The sequence below is a fragment of the Falco punctatus genome (assembly GCF_963210335.1).
Source record: "Falco punctatus genome assembly, chromosome: 14".
Classification (NCBI taxonomy): Eukaryota; Metazoa; Chordata; class Aves; order Falconiformes; family Falconidae; genus Falco; species Falco punctatus.
In genome coordinates this window covers 13,616,952-13,635,258 of record NC_137594.1, presented here as the reverse complement: position 1 = coordinate 13,635,258, position 18,307 = coordinate 13,616,952, and the positions used below count along the sequence as shown (strand labels likewise).

Sequence of the window (18,307 nt, the reverse complement as noted above, 5' to 3'; positions counted from 1 at the left end):
AGACCTTAGGTAGGTGGGTCTGGATGTTTGTGAGCTGAGAGAGGGGCACTGAAGATGTGTTAAGAAAACCTGCAGAATAATATCTATAGAAACCAAAGCAAAAGAAATATTTAGGGCAGGTTGTTAATAAATTGTAGGAAAGCTCTTCCTTTTTAGAAAGAAGTGGGTGGCTTTTAGGGATGCTGATTTATTTTGGAGTGTGGCTTTAGGGTTATGCTTTAATTGGAAAAGGCAAATGCTAGTGTTCACTAAAAACTCAGATGTAGAGATAAGGTTGAATGTAACAGTAGATCTGGAAATGCTGCAATTCACTGCATATTAAAAACAAAAAGTAATTTTTACGTTTGGTTGTTTGGTTCTTTTAACATGATTTCACAGTTGAATCTGGTGAACCAAAATCCTCTATCCCAAGCACAGGTCTCTGAATGTCTTGATTTTGGTATATGTGCACATTGCTGAGGGATGCCAGGTTTGTCGAGGGATCCAGTAGCTTTGACGTACTCCAGTTTACAGTACCTGGAGTGTGCTCAGTTGCTAATCTGTTTTGCATGTGAGATCAGTGTGCTTTAGCGTGACAGCTAAGAAAAATGTCATTTTATTTTTAATTGGAGCAAGATACAATTTTGGGGGAAAAAAAAAATAAAAATCTGATTCTTTGTTAGAGATTTGTTCCGTAAGAGTCCAGTCAGAAAGCTTCCAGTACTTAAGAAAGTCAAATTCCTCGCTGAGCGTTCCCATGAGCTCCCATGGAAGCCAGTGGGAGTTGCACATGAGTACCGAGGGCAGCATTTGCCCTTAGGACTGAATTTCCCAACTGACTATTCTTTAAGACTGTCTTTTGATTAACGATCAGTTTGCAGCAGGCTAGGGCCAGAGAGGCAACGTGTACCCCACCATTCAAATCTGTGGCAAAATATTCTACGGAGAGCTACTTAATAAAAATCAACTTGCTCCAATAGTCATTGAGAAATACCTCAACTGTTAGTAATCAATCGAGGGCTGAGTTGGGGGTGGTGGGGGGGTGGGGGTGGGGGGCGGGGGGAGAAATACAAAAGGACATCAAAGAGGTTCTCATTCCCAGTCTATTGCTCTATTTAAGGGTCCTATAATTCGGTGAGGTTGTGTGCTAAATAATTTGTAAGCCTTCAGAACATCCAGGTTATTGTTTGTGGACAGATGGTGCATCACATTTTATTGCTTATTCCTTCTGTGGTTTCTCATATGCAGGACTGATGTGCACTCTGAAGTCTTTGTTTCCTTGCTAAAATCTCTAATCTAAAACAGCAATCAAGCACACAGACAGTGCTTCAGAAAGCATAATCATAGTTTTAAAGGGGGAAAAAAACATTTCGGCTGCAGTTAGGAAGCAGATGTGTTCTCTGAAAATGTGAAAGGTTATCAGAAGTATTAAAATAGGAAAATAGATATGGAATTCTGGAGCGCAGGGGAGAGCCTGTATTTTATTTCAGTACTGCAGGGTAGGTGTGCCTTTTCCTAGGCTACCTGCTTTGTATCTGGCTCTCTGTGGAGCTGGTGTAGCGAAAGCCTTTGGAGACCGGCTTTTGCTTCCACCTTTCCCCCTGAGATTGGCAGTCTTTGTCTCGTACAGGCAAGGAGCAGCCGTGTTGTGATCCTGGAACCGCTGCTGCCCCGAAGAGTTAAATCATGTTGATATACAGGAAGGAAATGGAATAGACTAACTCTACTCTTTTCTTCCTACGGATTTTTCTTTTTATTCTGAAGATAGAATTACTGTTTGTAAGCATCTGAAAGTCATTAGTGGCTCTGCAGTCTGTCAGGTGCCGACGCAAAAAACTGCTGAAACTGAACGGGTTCCTGTGCGGAGTGCTGGGAATTTGTCATGTGCTGATGAGCAGTTATAATAATATATGAGCAAATCACAAGCATTCTGCAAATTAATCAAATTTTTTTTCCCCTTCTCCCTTGTCTCTGGGAGAGTGGCTTTGCCGGCAGACGTAGGTGAAGCAGTTTTACTCACAGATGGTAGCTCTGGCATCAGATGGAATTTATATAACAGTAATTCTGATTTCCTGCCAAAGTAGCGCTGAAAACACCAGGGAGATTGTACAAGACAAGTCATGTGGTTTTGCTGAGGTTGTTGTGGGAAGTTTAAGGGGGGAAATCTCAAATTTTCCTCTTTGCATTTATTGTTTTAGCCTGAAGGGCCAGAAATTGTACACCATTCTGCCATAGGCGAAATCCAACACATCTTTTTTTATGAATTGCGCTGAAAGAGTGCTTCCCAGCTGTTGAAACTGCTGGTGGGGAGGGAGCCACATGACTCCTCATCCTTTCCCTTTCTGTACAAGGATTAAAGGAGGGAGGGTTCAAAAGGTTGCTGCACTACATGTTGGAGAGAGGCAGGGTCTCCCTTCCCAGGAAGCGATGCCATGTTCACTTAGGTTGTACTCCCTCTGGCACTGCGAAATAGGCGGGGGGAAGGGGAGCGGGGGGGCTTGCAGGGGTTTCGGTAAACATATTGGCAAAGGCTCTTCCTCGTCGTTAAAACGGGGGCTTTTCCTGTGTGCGGTTACTCGAGTAGATTAAGGTTATTAGTTGTGTCTCCGCTGACATTTCCAGTTTGATCAGTAAAATCTAGAAACACTGGGTTGTTGTTTTGGGTTTTTTTTTACCTGTTAAGGGTAGGTCCTTGGTGCGCGTGTTAGACCACCGAAACACGTGCTGATTTGATGGCAGGTCCAATCCTGACCGTGTCCGGAGCATCACGGATCTGTCCAAACTGCCGGCTTGTGACAAGGATGCAGGAACAGAGTCAGGCCTGGTGGCTTTTGAATCGGATCACGCTTTTTTAAAGATAAAAAAGCAGTCTTCCCTAGAAAAATATTACAGTGTTTTGATAATAGCAGCATATTGAGTAATGCATGGGGCATAGCAAGACTGCTGTGACACTAAAAGAAAAAAATCGAGGTGAGCCGAACGGGAGAACTTTCAGGGGCTGTTTTTAATAAAGAGGTGAATTTTTTCTGCAGTAGGAAAAATGATAAAAAGATGGCGTATCAGCTACATTATGCAACAAAGTAATGCTGCTGTGTTTTTATAATGTAAGGCACTGCCCATTTGTTTTGGTTTACGTGACTGCAGTGAAATAAGTGGATTAGACTGAAACTTTAGCATGCTTCATTGCAGCTGGTTGCAGACATCTGTCATTCCTCAGCCATACATTCTGGATCATGCCAAGAAGAAAAAGCAAAGTCTGACACCTTTCATTTTAGAGAGCCTTTTACAGGAAAGAAAAGGAGAAGAGGAGAAAGCATTTCCTTTGTGACTTAATAAAAAAGACACTTTTTCTGTGACATCAACAGTACTTTCCAGAGGGAGAGGTCCTGCAAAGTTAATGCTCGATTTATTCTTTGCAGCCTTTTAATTTTTACTGGTTGAGCTCCTGATTTGTTGAAGGGGATATGATAAAAATATGCGTGTTTTTTCACAGAGGCATTAGCTATATGTACGCCTATGTAGGAGATGCACCTGGCCAGAGGCAGGTGATGCCAGTCCCTGCTTAGGCTGTGCTGGTGGCGATCCAGTGCAGTGGTGGCACATGATGCTGCAGCGTTGCTGATAATGAGGAGTTCTGCAAACTCCACTCACAAAATCCCATAAACAGATAATAGTAATGTTTTAGTGGAATGATTAGTGGGGTTGTGAGCTACTCGTGGATAATTTGAAATATTAGCTATTAGTGAGCTGTATATTTATTTACTTAAAGTGTTTTGGTTTTCCTCAGTCTTTTTACTAACATGCCGCTGTAGATGGAGAATCATGAGGTACGCGAAGAGTTCTAATGTGACAAAATACCACCTAGATTAGCCCAGTTACATAACAAAGCAACAAATAAAATTAAAGGAGAACATGCTTAGCCTAAGTGACATCATACATGCAGAAAACATTTATTCTGGCTTAGGGTCCCACTTCAGCAAGTGTTACACCACGCGGATAATCCCATTTCTTCCCACTTAGGTGATGTGCGCACCACCAGGCTGATGGGGACACTCCAGGTCCTTACCTGGCTGGGTATGGAGGGGCAGGTCTTCTTGTGGTGCAGGCTGTGTGGCTGTCCTGCTCAACAGCAGCTGAGGATATGACACATTGAAATGTGGGCAGGAAAAATTTAGAAAGCTGAGTATGGGATTTTTTTTAAATTCCATTCCACCAAATAAAATAAATAAGCTCAAGACAGTCACCCAGAGTGAAAGAGAAAATGCTATTGTATTTATGAATTGCTAGGCAGAATAACGGATATTTGGTAGTGAAATATCACTGAGAAGACCTTTCCTATTAGCACCTCTGGATTTCACAATCTCTTTACTGAAATCCCAGCGCCACCAGTGTAGCATTTATTCTGGGAAATCATAGGTACATTAAATTCAAATAGGGCTTTGTTCCAGAAGTCCTAAATGCTCCCTGAAATAATAAATATTTACTGAGACAATTAAGAAATATGACAGAACATTAGACAGAAAACTTGTGAATGACCTAGTAGGAAAGCTGAGATATTTTGCTCAAGGGGGTTAGAATGGGAATGTAATGCTATTGACGTGATTAAAATGAGTAAAGGAGTGAATAGACATAACAATTAATTGACATGTGTAAGTAAAGGCAAAGGTGGGACTCTGAACGTGTAATTTTGATAGTCAGAAGAACTCAGGGTTGGTTAATATTAAAGAAAAGCCTCCCACTAAATATGTTTCGTTAGCTGCAGCCTACTTGGATCCCCGAAGCATAATAGAAAGGGAAGGCTGGCAGAGGGCTGTATCCCGCTTCCGCCCTGGCTCGGGTACCTTCACCTCCCGTGTGCAGGCACGCAGGCTGCAGAGGTGATGGAATGTGCTGGCTTCACCTCCGGACTTTGGGTGAACAAGAATGGGTTCCAGAGTGGGGGGCATGGCTGGAAGTGAATGCTGATATTGTCAGCCGAGCTGTTGTGAGTTTAGGATTATGAAGGGGATTATGATTGAGGAATTTATAAATTGCAGTAACCATTGTCATTATAAATTTAGTCAGAGGTGGCCTACTCTTTACAGTGGGTACCTAGTGCCCTTGATAAGAACTCTGTCCTCTACTTATGTGTATAAACTAAAGTAAATAAATATGAAAAATTAAATGTAATTAAATTTCCCAAAGCATGGGACAATGATAGTCTGGCATTTCAAGCTCAATCAATGACAGCATTGCCACTAACCTCGTTTGGAGCCCGCTGAGGCACTGGGCTCGTAACTCATGTTGTCATGTCAGAACCCAAACTGGTGTGCCGGCGTGCACGGGGCGCTGCACTGCGGTGGGCGGGTGCACCCGCTGGCACTGATCTGAAACACACAAGTCCTTAGAAAGCATAGTCTTCGGCTTTTTTTCAGAAATTTTGTCTTACAAGGTTCATATATTGTTTAATATTTGTTTAGGAGGACCTTTTAAGCTATTCTGCTGATGCTTTTCCTTTTTTCCAAGAAAAGGTCCATTTCCCTTCTAAATCAAAAGTTCCTGTGTGAAAAGCTTACTCTTCCGAAAAAGAAACAAATTCTGCGCTAGTGTCTGGAGCTGAGTAATCCTATTACTTTATCAGCTCTGCAAGGAATGGGAATTTTTTGTTTTCCAGGGTATTGCAAGCCTCCTTTATACCACTGGTGACTCCACTAGCCACTTTGTAATTTGTTTTTATTTAGTGTACTGCAGAGGGCTAGCGGGTTCCTCTGTCTGCCTCCAAATAATTATGATTCCCATGCTTTATATAACAAAGGCAACAAGCGCTAAATTAGTGGTGTTTTCCATAATTTTGTGACTGATTTGTTTAGTAAGTTAAAAGCATATATATGAAGAACAGTGGTAGAATTTTCTACTTCTTTCTCTGTATTGTGAGTGTCCAGGTGGTTGCTAGCCCGTGTCATACTGATCTACTCTTGGCTGTTTTACATAGCAGGGTTGGCTTCTTGGTGGTTTTCTTTTGCTTCTAAAGGAAAATTTAGTGTGTGATAATTAGTGATTGTAACCTTTTGAGACAGGAATTGAACTGATACATTAAGTGCAGTTTTTATTTTAGGGGGGATGTGTGAAATTAAGTTAATCCTTTAATAATATGTGTTAAAGACAAAGTGTAGCACCAACTTTTGCTTTTCCCTGTCATCATTGAACCCTTTAGTATACTCATCAGCAAGTTGAAATACCTATTCAGAAACAGCCAGCACTGTATAATATACTAAAACAAGAGCAGACTCCACCTTTGATTACATTTCAGAAAAGTCGTGTAGGTATCTGAGGGTTTAATTTGTTCCCACTAATGGAGGGTTTGTGTTTTTTTTTTTTTATAAAACTAAAAAGCCTTGAAACAAATTGCTTACAGATTAGGTCTTTTCATTCTCCAGCTCTTCTGCAGCCAGTGATGGCTCTGTCATTTGCCACCCTGCTATTGCAGGTGCCTGCAGACCCAACGTCCTTCTTGGCAGAGCACCATGGTGGCGGTGCCACGTGGTGGCTTTGGGATGGGTGCTGGCCTCGGGACAGTGCTGTACACCACATTACCCCCTACAGGACATTTCTTCTGGATCACTAACCTGCCATGGGAGACTTCACAGGTGGATAAATCCTACTGGGTTTAGGACAATTATCCCAAACCTCCTTAATGCATTTATTTAGGATCAAGCTGGTGGCCATGTTTTGCCATGGGCTGGGTCTTTACCCCAAATTTACCCTCCGCTAATTAAGATCTCTCCTGTAATCCACAGCAAAAGAAAGGTTCTTATAGATGGCAGTTCTGTGTTTGGACCTGATCTGCCCCAGCAGTATCTGCTATGTATTAGCGAGGGGGGATTTAGGTAACTCATGTGGTGCCTCTTATCATGAACAATTCCTCTGATTATTCTAGGACTATTTGTGGGATCGAGCCTGGTAATGAAAGAATCCAGCTGAATGGAGGGTAGGGTAGTCAGGGGGCTGCCATAACTTTAGCTGTCCCATGGGAAACACATGACCCAAAGCCTTAGGTGAAAATGTTCCCAGGCCTTCCTAAAATGTGGATACTTACACTTTTTTTATATGTACTTCTACAGTAAATCATCAAAAAAGCCTCAGACAAGGCTTTTTGGTTTTATGGCCTTTCCTGGTCAACATGAAATAGAGAGTTTTTAGAATTTAATTTCCTTTTTTTTTTTTTTTTTTTCTGGACCTGTGTGTAAATAAACATATACTTTTCAATTGTTTTATAAAAACTTTTATTACATGTATGAACTGGATTGGATGTACTTTAATCTGTCTGGTATTTTGGGAGTTTCGTAAAATGCATATTTTGAGACCAATAAAGTGGAATGGCTCAATCAGAGCCATTATTGTCTATTGGACAAATATATTTATTCAGCATTTTGCCATCCATACTGTTATGCTCCAGATCAGAATGGCTGTTTTAGAGCCATTCTGCTCTCCTGGGTAATGCATACAGTACTTGGGATGTTTGCTGTGGATAGTAAATGTATTTATGAAAATTTGTACGTTAAAAAAAGGAAATGGCACTAGCCAAGATTTAAATGAAAATAGTTCTCCCTTTGCAAATACTTGTTATTATGCTATAATAGCGTTACTTTCAAATGGCAGCATTCACCAAGATGTCTGGGACCTGGAGGCTGTGGTCTGAGAAAGCCGTGGGCTCAGCCCAGTAGTCACTGCCAGAGAACAGGAGATGCTCAAAAAGCCTTTCTTCCTACGCGGAAAGCACACGGCCATCGTCGCCTGCTGTTACTTCTGAGGCAGTGCGCGCTTCATCTGTTTAAAGATGATTGTACCTCGAACACGATCTTGCGTAGGAAAAAAGTTTTAAGGCAGCTCTTCCTGGGGAGGACCAGGCTCAGTGAAGGTTTCAATGCGGCTTGCTGCCTTTGCGCTGCAGCAGATGTGTGATTACATGGAGCGTTCCACCAGAACGTTGTGGGACTGAGCATCTCGGTGCAGCAGGCAGTGACCATTGATCCTAAGCCACTGCAGCTGGTCCTGCAGGAGTGTCTGGTCGTGGCCGGAGGTGGCCTGGCCATTTGGGATTGCTACAGCAGCCCAGGAGGTCAAGTTCAGATCTTTGGTGTCCAACATCATAGCTAAAGAGATTTGCTTCCAAGAAATCTAAGCCTTTGAGGCTTTTCAAATATCTCTTAGTGCAGTAGTTATTTATTTGTTTTAAAGAGGTAATTGCTGTTATTTCGATTTTCACCAAAAGGGGATTCTTAAACCAGGCAAAGAAATTTGAAATGAGTTTGCTGTATTACATCGCTGTAAGTGCTTTAGCCATTGGCCATCTAAGGGAAAACATTCTGTCAGATAATCATGGCCATTTTTGCATTTTAAGGGAACAAATGTCATATCTAAGAAACACATTTTATCCAGGACTTAATTATAATTTACATTACATTGCAAAGCATTTGTTTTCTGTTCATCGTTTTATTGCTCTTCTGCCTTTTCCTGAAATTTATGCATTAAATTGTGTGTCTGTGTGTCTGTATGCGTGTATCTGTGTGTATATATGTACACATATGCAATATAATAAAAAGTGGTGTAGTGGGGACAACAGACGGCTTGTGTGTGATGCATTATTGGCATTTTTCTTTCAAATTACCATTTTCTTGCTGCTTTGGGAGAAAGCCATGATTTTGCTGTGATTAGTACACTTTTAACAATCTGGAATAAATTCCTGATCTTATTCATGTGCCTAGTTCAATGCCCATTTTTACGTTTTAGTGCAAACCCCTACATATGTGCCTGTAATACCACAAAAAATAAGATGTTTCTTTGTGGAAATTTTTATAGAATTTGGATGCCGATCAAATATTTTTAGAAGTGGGGAATTAATGCAGCTTGACCATGTAAATGATTTTTTTAATGAAAAAGGCTTTAGTATTCATATCTCTCTCTCTGTGTCTTGTTTGTGTATTCCTTTGTGCTAATCTTAAATAATGGATCCATATCAAAGTTAATAAATTAGTAACTATTAGCAGTGTTTGGATTACAGTAAGTGACCCAACGACACTTCGTTGACATTGACTTTTTATGTGTTCCAATAATACATTCTGAGCTTTAAAAATAAGACAAAGCAAAATAGGTTTGGCAAGTATTTGAATCCTTAACAACTCACAGGCAATGGCTTTGTTTAAATCCAAGGCCTCTGCCTTAAATATACTTTCCTTTAAAATGGTTCTAAAACCCAGATTCTGAGATCCACGTCTTCCTCAAAACCTGCATTTTCTGACTCTGTTCAGCTGGTGCACCATGTTGGGCTGCATCAGTCATGACATGTTATGAAACCTAACGCGATGTGACTGATGCAGGCTGACACGATGTGTCACAAAGCAACATATCAGATCACAAACTTGAAAAAAGAAAAGAAACTTTTTTTTTTTTCCCTCTCAAATTCTAAATTAATGAAGCAGCATATATTTTTAAAAAGGTGGGCTAGTTTCGAGCGTTGAGGAGTTTTTCTCAATATCGGTCCCACAGAAAAGTCTCCATCCTGACAAGAAAGTACCTCCTGTCCGTGCTCCTGCTTCTCTCCAGGGTGCAGTCAAGACTAAAGATGATGAGCCTAGGTCATCTCAGCACTGCTGCCATTGCCAGGTCTGATCCTGGAAGCCTTAGATCACTTCCAGAGGACTGGATTCCACAGGCACTGGGTGTAATCCCCCTTCCTGGGGAAGCCTGCACCTTCTAAAAATGTTCTTTGAGTCCAGCTACCATTGTTGTCATTTTATCTGGGGTTTATTATTATTATTTTCTGCCGTTCCATTTCTTTGGACTGTCAGCTTCCATCCAGAGGAATAGCAATTCTCTTCACATACTCAGTCACAGACTTCATAGAACATTGCTGCACAACAGGATTATTTCAGCTGCAAACAATAGATTGTCCTCTAGCCTCACTTTCTGATTGGAGAAACATGCACCATAGTTTGCCCCCTTGTTGGCCCACCTTTAGTCTAATTTTCCTTACTACAAATGCAATGCTTTACACATTATCTCCTGAACGATCAGGAAGATTTCTTTTTCTTTTTGAAGGGCTTTCATATAATTTTATTGGAAGATATATAGTGGGTAAAATATATATGAACTCTAGCTTGCTAAGGAAGAATCTACCAACGGCTGCTAGATAAAACATTATAAATTTATTGCCAACTTATCTGGGAAGGGTTATTTTAAGAGCCTGCTGCCCACAACAAGTTTTTGAGCTAAAATTAATGGATGGGATACCTAAGAGAAATGGGCATCTTCCTTCACCCCTTAGTTACAAACAAATTGCAGATATTGTTATCTTTGCAAGTGAGAATAATCTCTAGTTTTTGTACTACTTCTGCTGTAAACAATGTACCGCTTGCTTTCCTATGACCCTCACTCTGTATACATATTTATATATTATTCATACCAGATTAAAAATGAATGTGCTCTTTACCACAGTTGTACTGCATAGTGACAATACAAATTAACTTATTGTGTACTTACTTTTCACAAGGCAGTGATGTGAAATTTTGATGGCCTGAAAAAGTAAGTCGTGGGGGAGGCAACGCCAAACTGAATCCTTGTAGGTGCACTTTATATTGTCTGATTTATTAAAGTGCATTGAATTAATAAATGGCATTCTCTGTATGGAATTGCACGGGTTTGAACTTGGTTCAGTGACGGGCAGAAGGAGTTGCCTTTCAGTATGATGCGTGTGAGGTGGTTAGCTCCATCCACGCTTCGTGGATTCCTTGTTTACAATTTTTTTTCTGTGCAGGAAGGAGTTAGGATGGACATTTAATGACAGCCACTTGTGGGCAAAGCTGCTTGGTGAGATCTCACACTGTTGGCTAGCAGTACCAATTCATGCTAAAACTGTCCGGTGTATTTCTATGCTACGTGATGCTTGAGGGGTTCAGAGGGTGGCTGATGGGCGTGTTGTGCCTACTTGCTCCTCGAGTTCCATCGCTCAGTCTGTGCTCCCTGCAGGCTGCTCTGTGAGCAGCTGTCAGGGACATTGCACTATCGATGGCACGTCCAGTTTCTGGCCAACATGGCACACAGGAAGGACCAAATAAACAGGATATGGTTTTGCTTTTTCCATAGCATCAATAAAACCAGAGTAAGTAAGGCTGGAGGGCAAGTTGTACCATTTCCCACAACTTATCAGGGCGTCTTCTCCTCATAGCAAGGGGAACCAGTGGTCAGATGGTCAAATTAAACACTGGAAATACTGGAAGGGAGCTGAGCTGGTGTTGCTGGTGTAGTCTTACAGCTCAGTGGATGTGACAGTGGCAGGCCTTTATCTTTTTGGAAAAAGGGGAAAATCACTTCGATTTGTCATGGAGCGAGACTCTCTCCCCTTTACACAACATTACTCCCACTTTGGCCAAAGGCGTTTGGGCACCTCCCCAAGCAGAGGATGCAGCAGACCCCGTAACTCTGTCCGGTCAGAGGCGTCACCCAAGAGGGAGAAAAAGGAGAAGGAAAGAAAGAGGCCAGAACCCAGCTGTGAATTCTGGTGATGTTATCCACCTGTGACAAATAGTGGGGGAGATGTAATGGTTTTCTCAGATTTTTTTTTTCCCCTCAGTTTTCAAATATTTCTAGTTTTTCTGAAACAATGAAAATCAGATTGTCCCTGGACCTTCTTCATACCCAGACAGTTTCAAGAGTGCTCCCAGTTTTTAAAACTATTGTATTCAAAAATTTTCAAGCATATTTGTGCTTGTGTATTGATTTGAGGACTGACTCTAAGAGGCACTAGAGACACCTTCAATCTCTCGTTCACTATTTCCTCATTTCTTCTAGCTGAAATTTTTCTTTGAAAGCCCAATTCAATTTCTGTAACATTATCTATATAGGTTTCTTCCATTGCTATTGCTATGAAATTTTCTGCTGAAATTTGACTTTCTAATGATTAGCAGCTTACAGGTGTAATTTCTTTTTCCTTATGAAATTGTTGAGGAAAATGTCTAATCTAGGAGAGAACTAGAAGATCAACCTGCATTCCACCCCAAGAATTTATGCATAAACATGCATATTGGAGGTCTTAGGGTGATGGTCGTGTTTCTGGCAGTCTTCAACTTGTAAAAGCAAAGGCTGGAAGGGAAAGGAAACATGCCTGTAGTCCTGGGGCATAGGGCTTAGGTGATTGGACTGGCCTTAACACTTCTTTCCTCTGGGTAGCAAGCAGTACGTTTGGGGGGACTCAGCTTTCCAGTGGTAGCTTTAGCGTTACAGAAAAAAAGGCAAGCTGAGCAATCCAGAACATTAATACCAGCTCAGGTGGATTTACTCTGCTGGAGATGCTCATGCTGGTGTGCCAGCATTTTTCCAGGCTCCTGTCTCTGCTGGGAGGGCTACAGCACCGTTACCATCCCAGTATAGGTGACATCAGACCAGTGCACAGCAAGCATCTATTTGCTTATCTGTTAAATTGCCAGCTAAAATCGAGGTGAGATGGTCCCAGCCCCTTCCCACAGAGCGGGAAGCACAGTCCTCCTGCTCTGCTACCCCGGCATCTGTTTTATGCCTGCTAGGCAGTACCACGGCAGCAAAGGAAAACGTGCTCTTCAAATGTGGAGATAGGGTATTGTTTTTCACTTATCCTGGCTTTATGTAGATGGTCTGGCACATTTATTTATCCATTTATTTGAGCAAATTAAAGCAAGCTAAGCGCATTTGACCTCAGATGGTCCTGGTTTAAGTTAATTTGAGAGACAAAGCTCATAAAGTTCCAGTAAAACACATCAACAACTTCCCAGCATAGGTTGAAATGTGATTGCTGAAATATAACCTCCAAAACCAGATACAGCATGGAGATTCAAAGTCTCAATAATCTGAAAAATATGGGAAAGTATATAGATAGCCTTACTAAGAAGTGATATCTTTCATTCATGCCTTCGTTTTGCAGTCGGTTGCCGTTTCACCCACGAGAACTGCATCTATCAGATTTTGTACATTAACATTCCTTTTCTAATCTAGCTCGGACATTTTATTTTAAAGCTGGTGATAACCTTGGGCCCCGGTCCAGCAAGCACTTATGTGCTTGCATGTCTTTACTCACAGGAGTAATCTCACTGGAGTAAATGTTTGTAGGTTTGAGGGTTTGGTTATCTCAATCCATTATTTCTTTCCATTAAAAAGTCATCTGTGTGATTAAAATAAAGCATACAATTCTTTACTCAGAAACCCACCCAAAGGCAGAGTGTGTTTATTAGACTAAGGGTCTGCACATTGTCATCCTTGAATTGCATTTCAATAAAAAAGATAATTAACCAGTGTAAAAGAAGGCAGTCTCGTACGCGATTGCACTGTATTTACATGAGTTTAATTTGGATCGCAGGCTGACGGATTTACAGCTGGGTCTGAGGAGGGAGATGAAATAGCTGCGCTTCTCCAGAAAATCTGAAGCAGAGAATTTTAAAATGCAGTTTCTTTAAGCGGGCATCATGCAAATAGCACAGATCTCTTCCTCTTGCTGGAGGCGTGCGGATGCCCTCCACCCAAGAGGAGGGGTTCCTGCTGGGGGCACACCGGTGCGCCCAGCGCTCTTGGGCTGTGCAACGGGCGGGTCTGCAGGCGCCGCGTACGTGAAATAAAAAAACTAACCAGGCTCTCATCTGTCACGCAGGTCACAGGCCTTTCCAGTGCAGATACTGCCCGTACAGTGCCTCTCAGAAGGGAAATCTGAAGACCCATGTTCTCTGTGTCCATCGCATGCCTTTTGACAACAGCCAGTATCCCGACCGCAGGTTCAAGCGCTCCAGAGTTGACTCCGAAGCTTCTGGGAATTTGGAGGAACCTGCAGCTGTCAAACCAGGGAGCTCAGCAGAGCTAACGGAGGAGGGCAGCAAGGCCCAGGAGTGATGCAGCTTGGCGGCTCTGTCTCCATACTGCAGTAGCCTTTTACACTGGGTTTAGAGATGCATTTGGATGAGGGTCAGCTAACTGCCTTCAATGGAAAAGAATGGTGTGCAAATTCCCAGAGGTGTACAGGATGCTGAAAACAGTCAAATATATGTATATGTACACGTACACACACATGCACATATATATATATACACACACAGAGATACTTGGTCATACACACACTGAATATATATCGACATACACACACATACACACACACACAAAATACATGCATTGTGTGTGTGTGTGTTTAAATATATATATTACACACGCAAAATAAATTTCCAGCCCTTGAAAATGGCTGCTAAACAGTTACCTGGCAACAAGTACTTCCAAACAATGTAGGTGGGATAATAAAGTGATTTAAAAATGTTAGGAGGTCGTTAGTTATTTAAAAAGCAGAGTAATTTCAAACTTTAGAGTGGTCTTTGTCCCAAAATAATGCTCTTAACAGAAAAACGATACCGTCTAAAAGATTTAGTGTTGCCTTGAAGATTGAGGGGCTGTGTTTTCATTGTTGAAAACACCTTTATAATATGACACCAGCTGCTGTCATTTGCCTAGCATAGTAATGAGATGTGTTGGTAGACTGCCATGGTGCCAGTCTGACTGGAGCTGTCATTGCAGAGAAAATCAATTCAAGTGGTGTTGCAACTGCGGTATAGGAGAAACCTTAGACGGCCCATAAGCTAGGGTCAGTACTGACCTATACTGAAAAGTATTGTGATATTACATTTTCTTTTTTTTTTTTTTTTTTTTAAATATACAGCCAAATGAATTTATGGTTTAGAAAAAATCTGCAGCCCAATGTGTGATTGCAGTTTTGAAATGTAATTCATTTTTTGTAATCATCTTTCAGTATTGAGGGAAATGCTTTTATTCTTTTTTTTTTCCTTGTTGATGAAGAAGTAAGTTGCTATAAAAGTAGAAGTACAATATGTAGGAATATTGTTTAGTGAAACTAGTCAGCCTTACCTTATCTATAGAAGGTGCTGGTGAGAAACAGAATTTTATTACATAGAAAGTTGGTAATTTTTTTTTCTTCTTCTCTTATTGTTTTCTTTCAAAATTCCTTTAAATTCCTTTTTTTTTTTTTTTTTTTTCTTTACACTTGAATGAAGGATTCCCCAGTCATGGTTAATTTTCATGTGTTAGTTTTTGTAAGTGTTACAGACATAGTGCAGAAGTTTCTTTTGAAGCAAGCTCTTATAAAGTAGCTTGACCTAAAATATGAATCCAAACTTCCTGCTCTTTGTCTCTAATGAAGAAAAGTGTTTTAGCTGATATTTCTTTGGTTTTGTAAAACAAATGCGTTCTATATTTTTGCAGATTTTAGCTTTTTTACTGATTGGATGCTCCAAATTTAGCAAGGTCTTTTGCCACATAGGAAGCTTTTGAGAGACTATAATGAACCACATACTTAAAAAAAAATCATAAGAAAAATAACTAAAGGTTTATTCTGAAATTCTCTGAATGGCATAAAATTTTAGCCTTCTAATGTACTTCCTTTGACAGAAGCAAAATTGGTGCTGTTTATTGTGATAGTACAGAAGTATTAACTTCTTCTAAAACAAAATCATCCAGACTTAAAAAAAAACAAAAACAAACAAACAAAAAAAGTAAAAAACAAATCAATATTTCTTTGCAGGCTGGGAGCACAGAGTAAAACCCCAGGGCCTTAAAACTTCAGCTCTGCCTAAAGCAGTTTACAAAAAATACTAAACTGCAATCAATGTAAATAAAATTCTTAGCGCTACCCTGAGACTGGAAAAAAAAAAATCTCAGGCTAATAAGGAATACGGTTTGCATATGCTGTCGGAAAGGATGTCATCCAACTGAAGTTTCAGTTTAAATGAGGTCACTGTGTAACTTGGACCCATCTGGCACAGAGCAAGCTGCTTTTCTTGTTTTTCTAGTATAGTTCTCACTGCCTTACTTAAATCGAGTTGATAAACTTAATGCAACTGTTTCTATGATCCTAGATAAAGGATTGAAATGTTATTGAAACTTTCTGACTGTAGTAAGCTTTAGGATTTTAACTGCACTACTGTGTTTGGTGACTGTGTCAGTCGCTTGCTTTTGTGTGTTTGCGCCGCCTTCAGTATCTTAGCAAAAAAAAAGAAAAAAAGAGAGAAAAAAAAACCCCGAAACCACCCCCACATTCCATTTCTTGCACTTTTTGAGCTCTTTCAGTATTCTTTTGTGTCTTCTGAGCATTTTCAGATACGACAGGCAATAATTCTGTTTGTGACACTGGAAACATCTCCCGCTCCTTGTGATGTGTGTGTTGATTCCATTTGGTCGGGTGCTACTGTCCCTCTCCTCCCCTCTGACATAGCCCTTTTTTCCAGAACATTTGTAACTTGTAATACAAACAAGTGACAGCAGCAGTGATGCATTGTCAGTTTCTGAATATCATCATGCTTCTCATATCTAAACATGTCAAGTTTTTTCTCTGTAACTTCTGTAGTCTGTGATACTGGTCATAATACTGTCTACATTCCTACACAAAGAAAAATTTCTATCTTGGAGGAAATCTGAGATCAATAGAGTAGAGGATTTTGTTGCTATGCTTGTAACAATTAGAAAACTTTGTATTTAAAGTTTATTCTTGGTCATTATTTATTATTATAATACATCAGTTGACAGAACTTTATTCTGGTATAGAAGTATTAAAAGTTGTTTTTTCAGCAATGACTGTTTTCTTTCTGCTGTTAGAATAAAAATGTCTTTGAAGCAGTACAGTTTTATCCAGTGTTTTACGCAATAAAACCTCTACCTCTGAAAAAAAAGTTTTCCTACTTGCTTATGTTTATTAGGAACAGTTAAAACATTATTTTCTGCAGCTTTGTCAGATTTTAAAAAAAATTAATGTCAGTAAATTCACAGTTGTTAGGCAGTTACTGGAGTGTATTACGCTGGGTGTGTGTGCTCAGTCCACTTATTAATCTGAACAAATCTATATACAGTATATACATATATATATTATATATATTGTGCTTAATTAAAAGATTGTGGAAATCTGTTTTAGCATGTAGTAATAATTGTTTTATATACTACTACTTATGTACTATAGAAAAAGTCTTGGGGTCTATCAAGCTTTGATTTGAAAGTGTTTGAAGTGTGTATCATACACTATGATGTATAAAGTCATGTTTTCACATTAAAAAAAATCGTTTGTATAGATCATATATTTGGCTTTAGAAAATTGTGAGGTTTATTGTTATGGTGCATGTTAAGAAAGCTGCCCACGCCTCGAAGAATGTGCAAGTGCGAGAGCGCTTTCGTTCTCCTGGGTGAATCTTTATTCTTCCTGTTTAAGGTTTTATTTGCACATTTGAAAGAACAAAACTAAAGGATTTTTCACTTCATAGAAAAAAGTAAATATGATTAACAAAAAAAAAGATGCACCAAATCTCAGAAACTACAGCAACCATGGGGAGGAGACAGGAGCATGGCCTTGCACAAAGAAAGCCAAGAGAGAAAACACATTTAGAACAGGGAGATTTTAACATTAGCTCAATCTAGTTGTACCCATAGTAATAAAGCCGTGCTGTACCTTGAATTCTTCAGCAGAAAAAGGTACAGAAATTGTCCGGAAGGATTAAGAATTCACACGTAGCATTGTGGAAATTCAGTTATTCAATGGCTGAAATTTGCAGCGAGGAGTTAATGTTACCCGTGAGCTGGTGGAGCACGCGTGCGGCAGGGTGAATCACAGAGGTAGCACCACATTTGCTGCTGTAGAGGCAAATGCCACAGGTCTCTTCATCTGCAGAGAATAAAAATCTGCAGTGCACTGAGTTTTAATCAAAATCCAGGGAGTAAATGAAAAAAAATTATGTTTTGCAAAGTTTAGGTCTTTCACACCCTCTCCTGGGTGGGTGGAACTACTCCTCTTAGGCACAAAATCGTAGCACATAAAAACGTTGCTTGAGGATGGATGAGCACCGGGCTTGGAGCTGAACTCTGCCTCACTATGGGATAATCGCTGTGCCCTGGAACTGGGGAACAACAACTGTTTGGGATGGGGGGTGGGGTGGGGGGGGTGGGGTGGGGGTGTCTCCCAAAGATTTTCCTGCCTTCTGATTTCAATAGACAATAAATGAAAACATGAAAACCCCATCAAGGAGCAATGACCATCTCATTGCATCTCCATGGAAATGCTCACAGTCTCCTGTATGGTCCCAAATTTCCACTAGGAACCAGGCATTAAACGGTACATATATCCTCTAGGAAACCCTAAGAATGACCATCGATGGCCTTGAACCACAAAGCAGGGCATCCCCCGCCGAGACAGCCCGTGGGAGAGGAGGTCTGAAGGAGAACTGTGTTTGTCTCATCTAAGTCTGTCCGCGGAGATTTTTGTGACCCGGCAGCTGGTCCGCAGGCTTCCCAA

General features: G+C 40.6%; 1 protein-coding gene across 9 annotated transcripts in view; it reads left to right on the top strand.

The window, feature by feature from the left end:
• The window catches only part of ZNF536 (zinc finger protein 536), a 354,573-nt gene extending 336,625 nt beyond the window's left edge, over nt 1–17,948 (top strand). For 8 of the 9 annotated variants that reach the window (XM_080410809.1, XM_080410811.1, XM_080410807.1 and 5 more), the window contains one exon: nt 13,631–17,948. In XM_080410809.1, coding sequence (XP_080266935.1) covers nt 13,631–13,866 — 236 coding nt within the window. In that variant the 3' untranslated portion in view covers nt 13,867–17,948. The remainder of the gene's footprint in view (nt 1–13,630) is intronic. The other variant, XR_013931899.1, reaches the window with a different exon arrangement.
• The last annotated feature ends 359 nt before the right edge of the window (nt 17,949–18,307 follow it).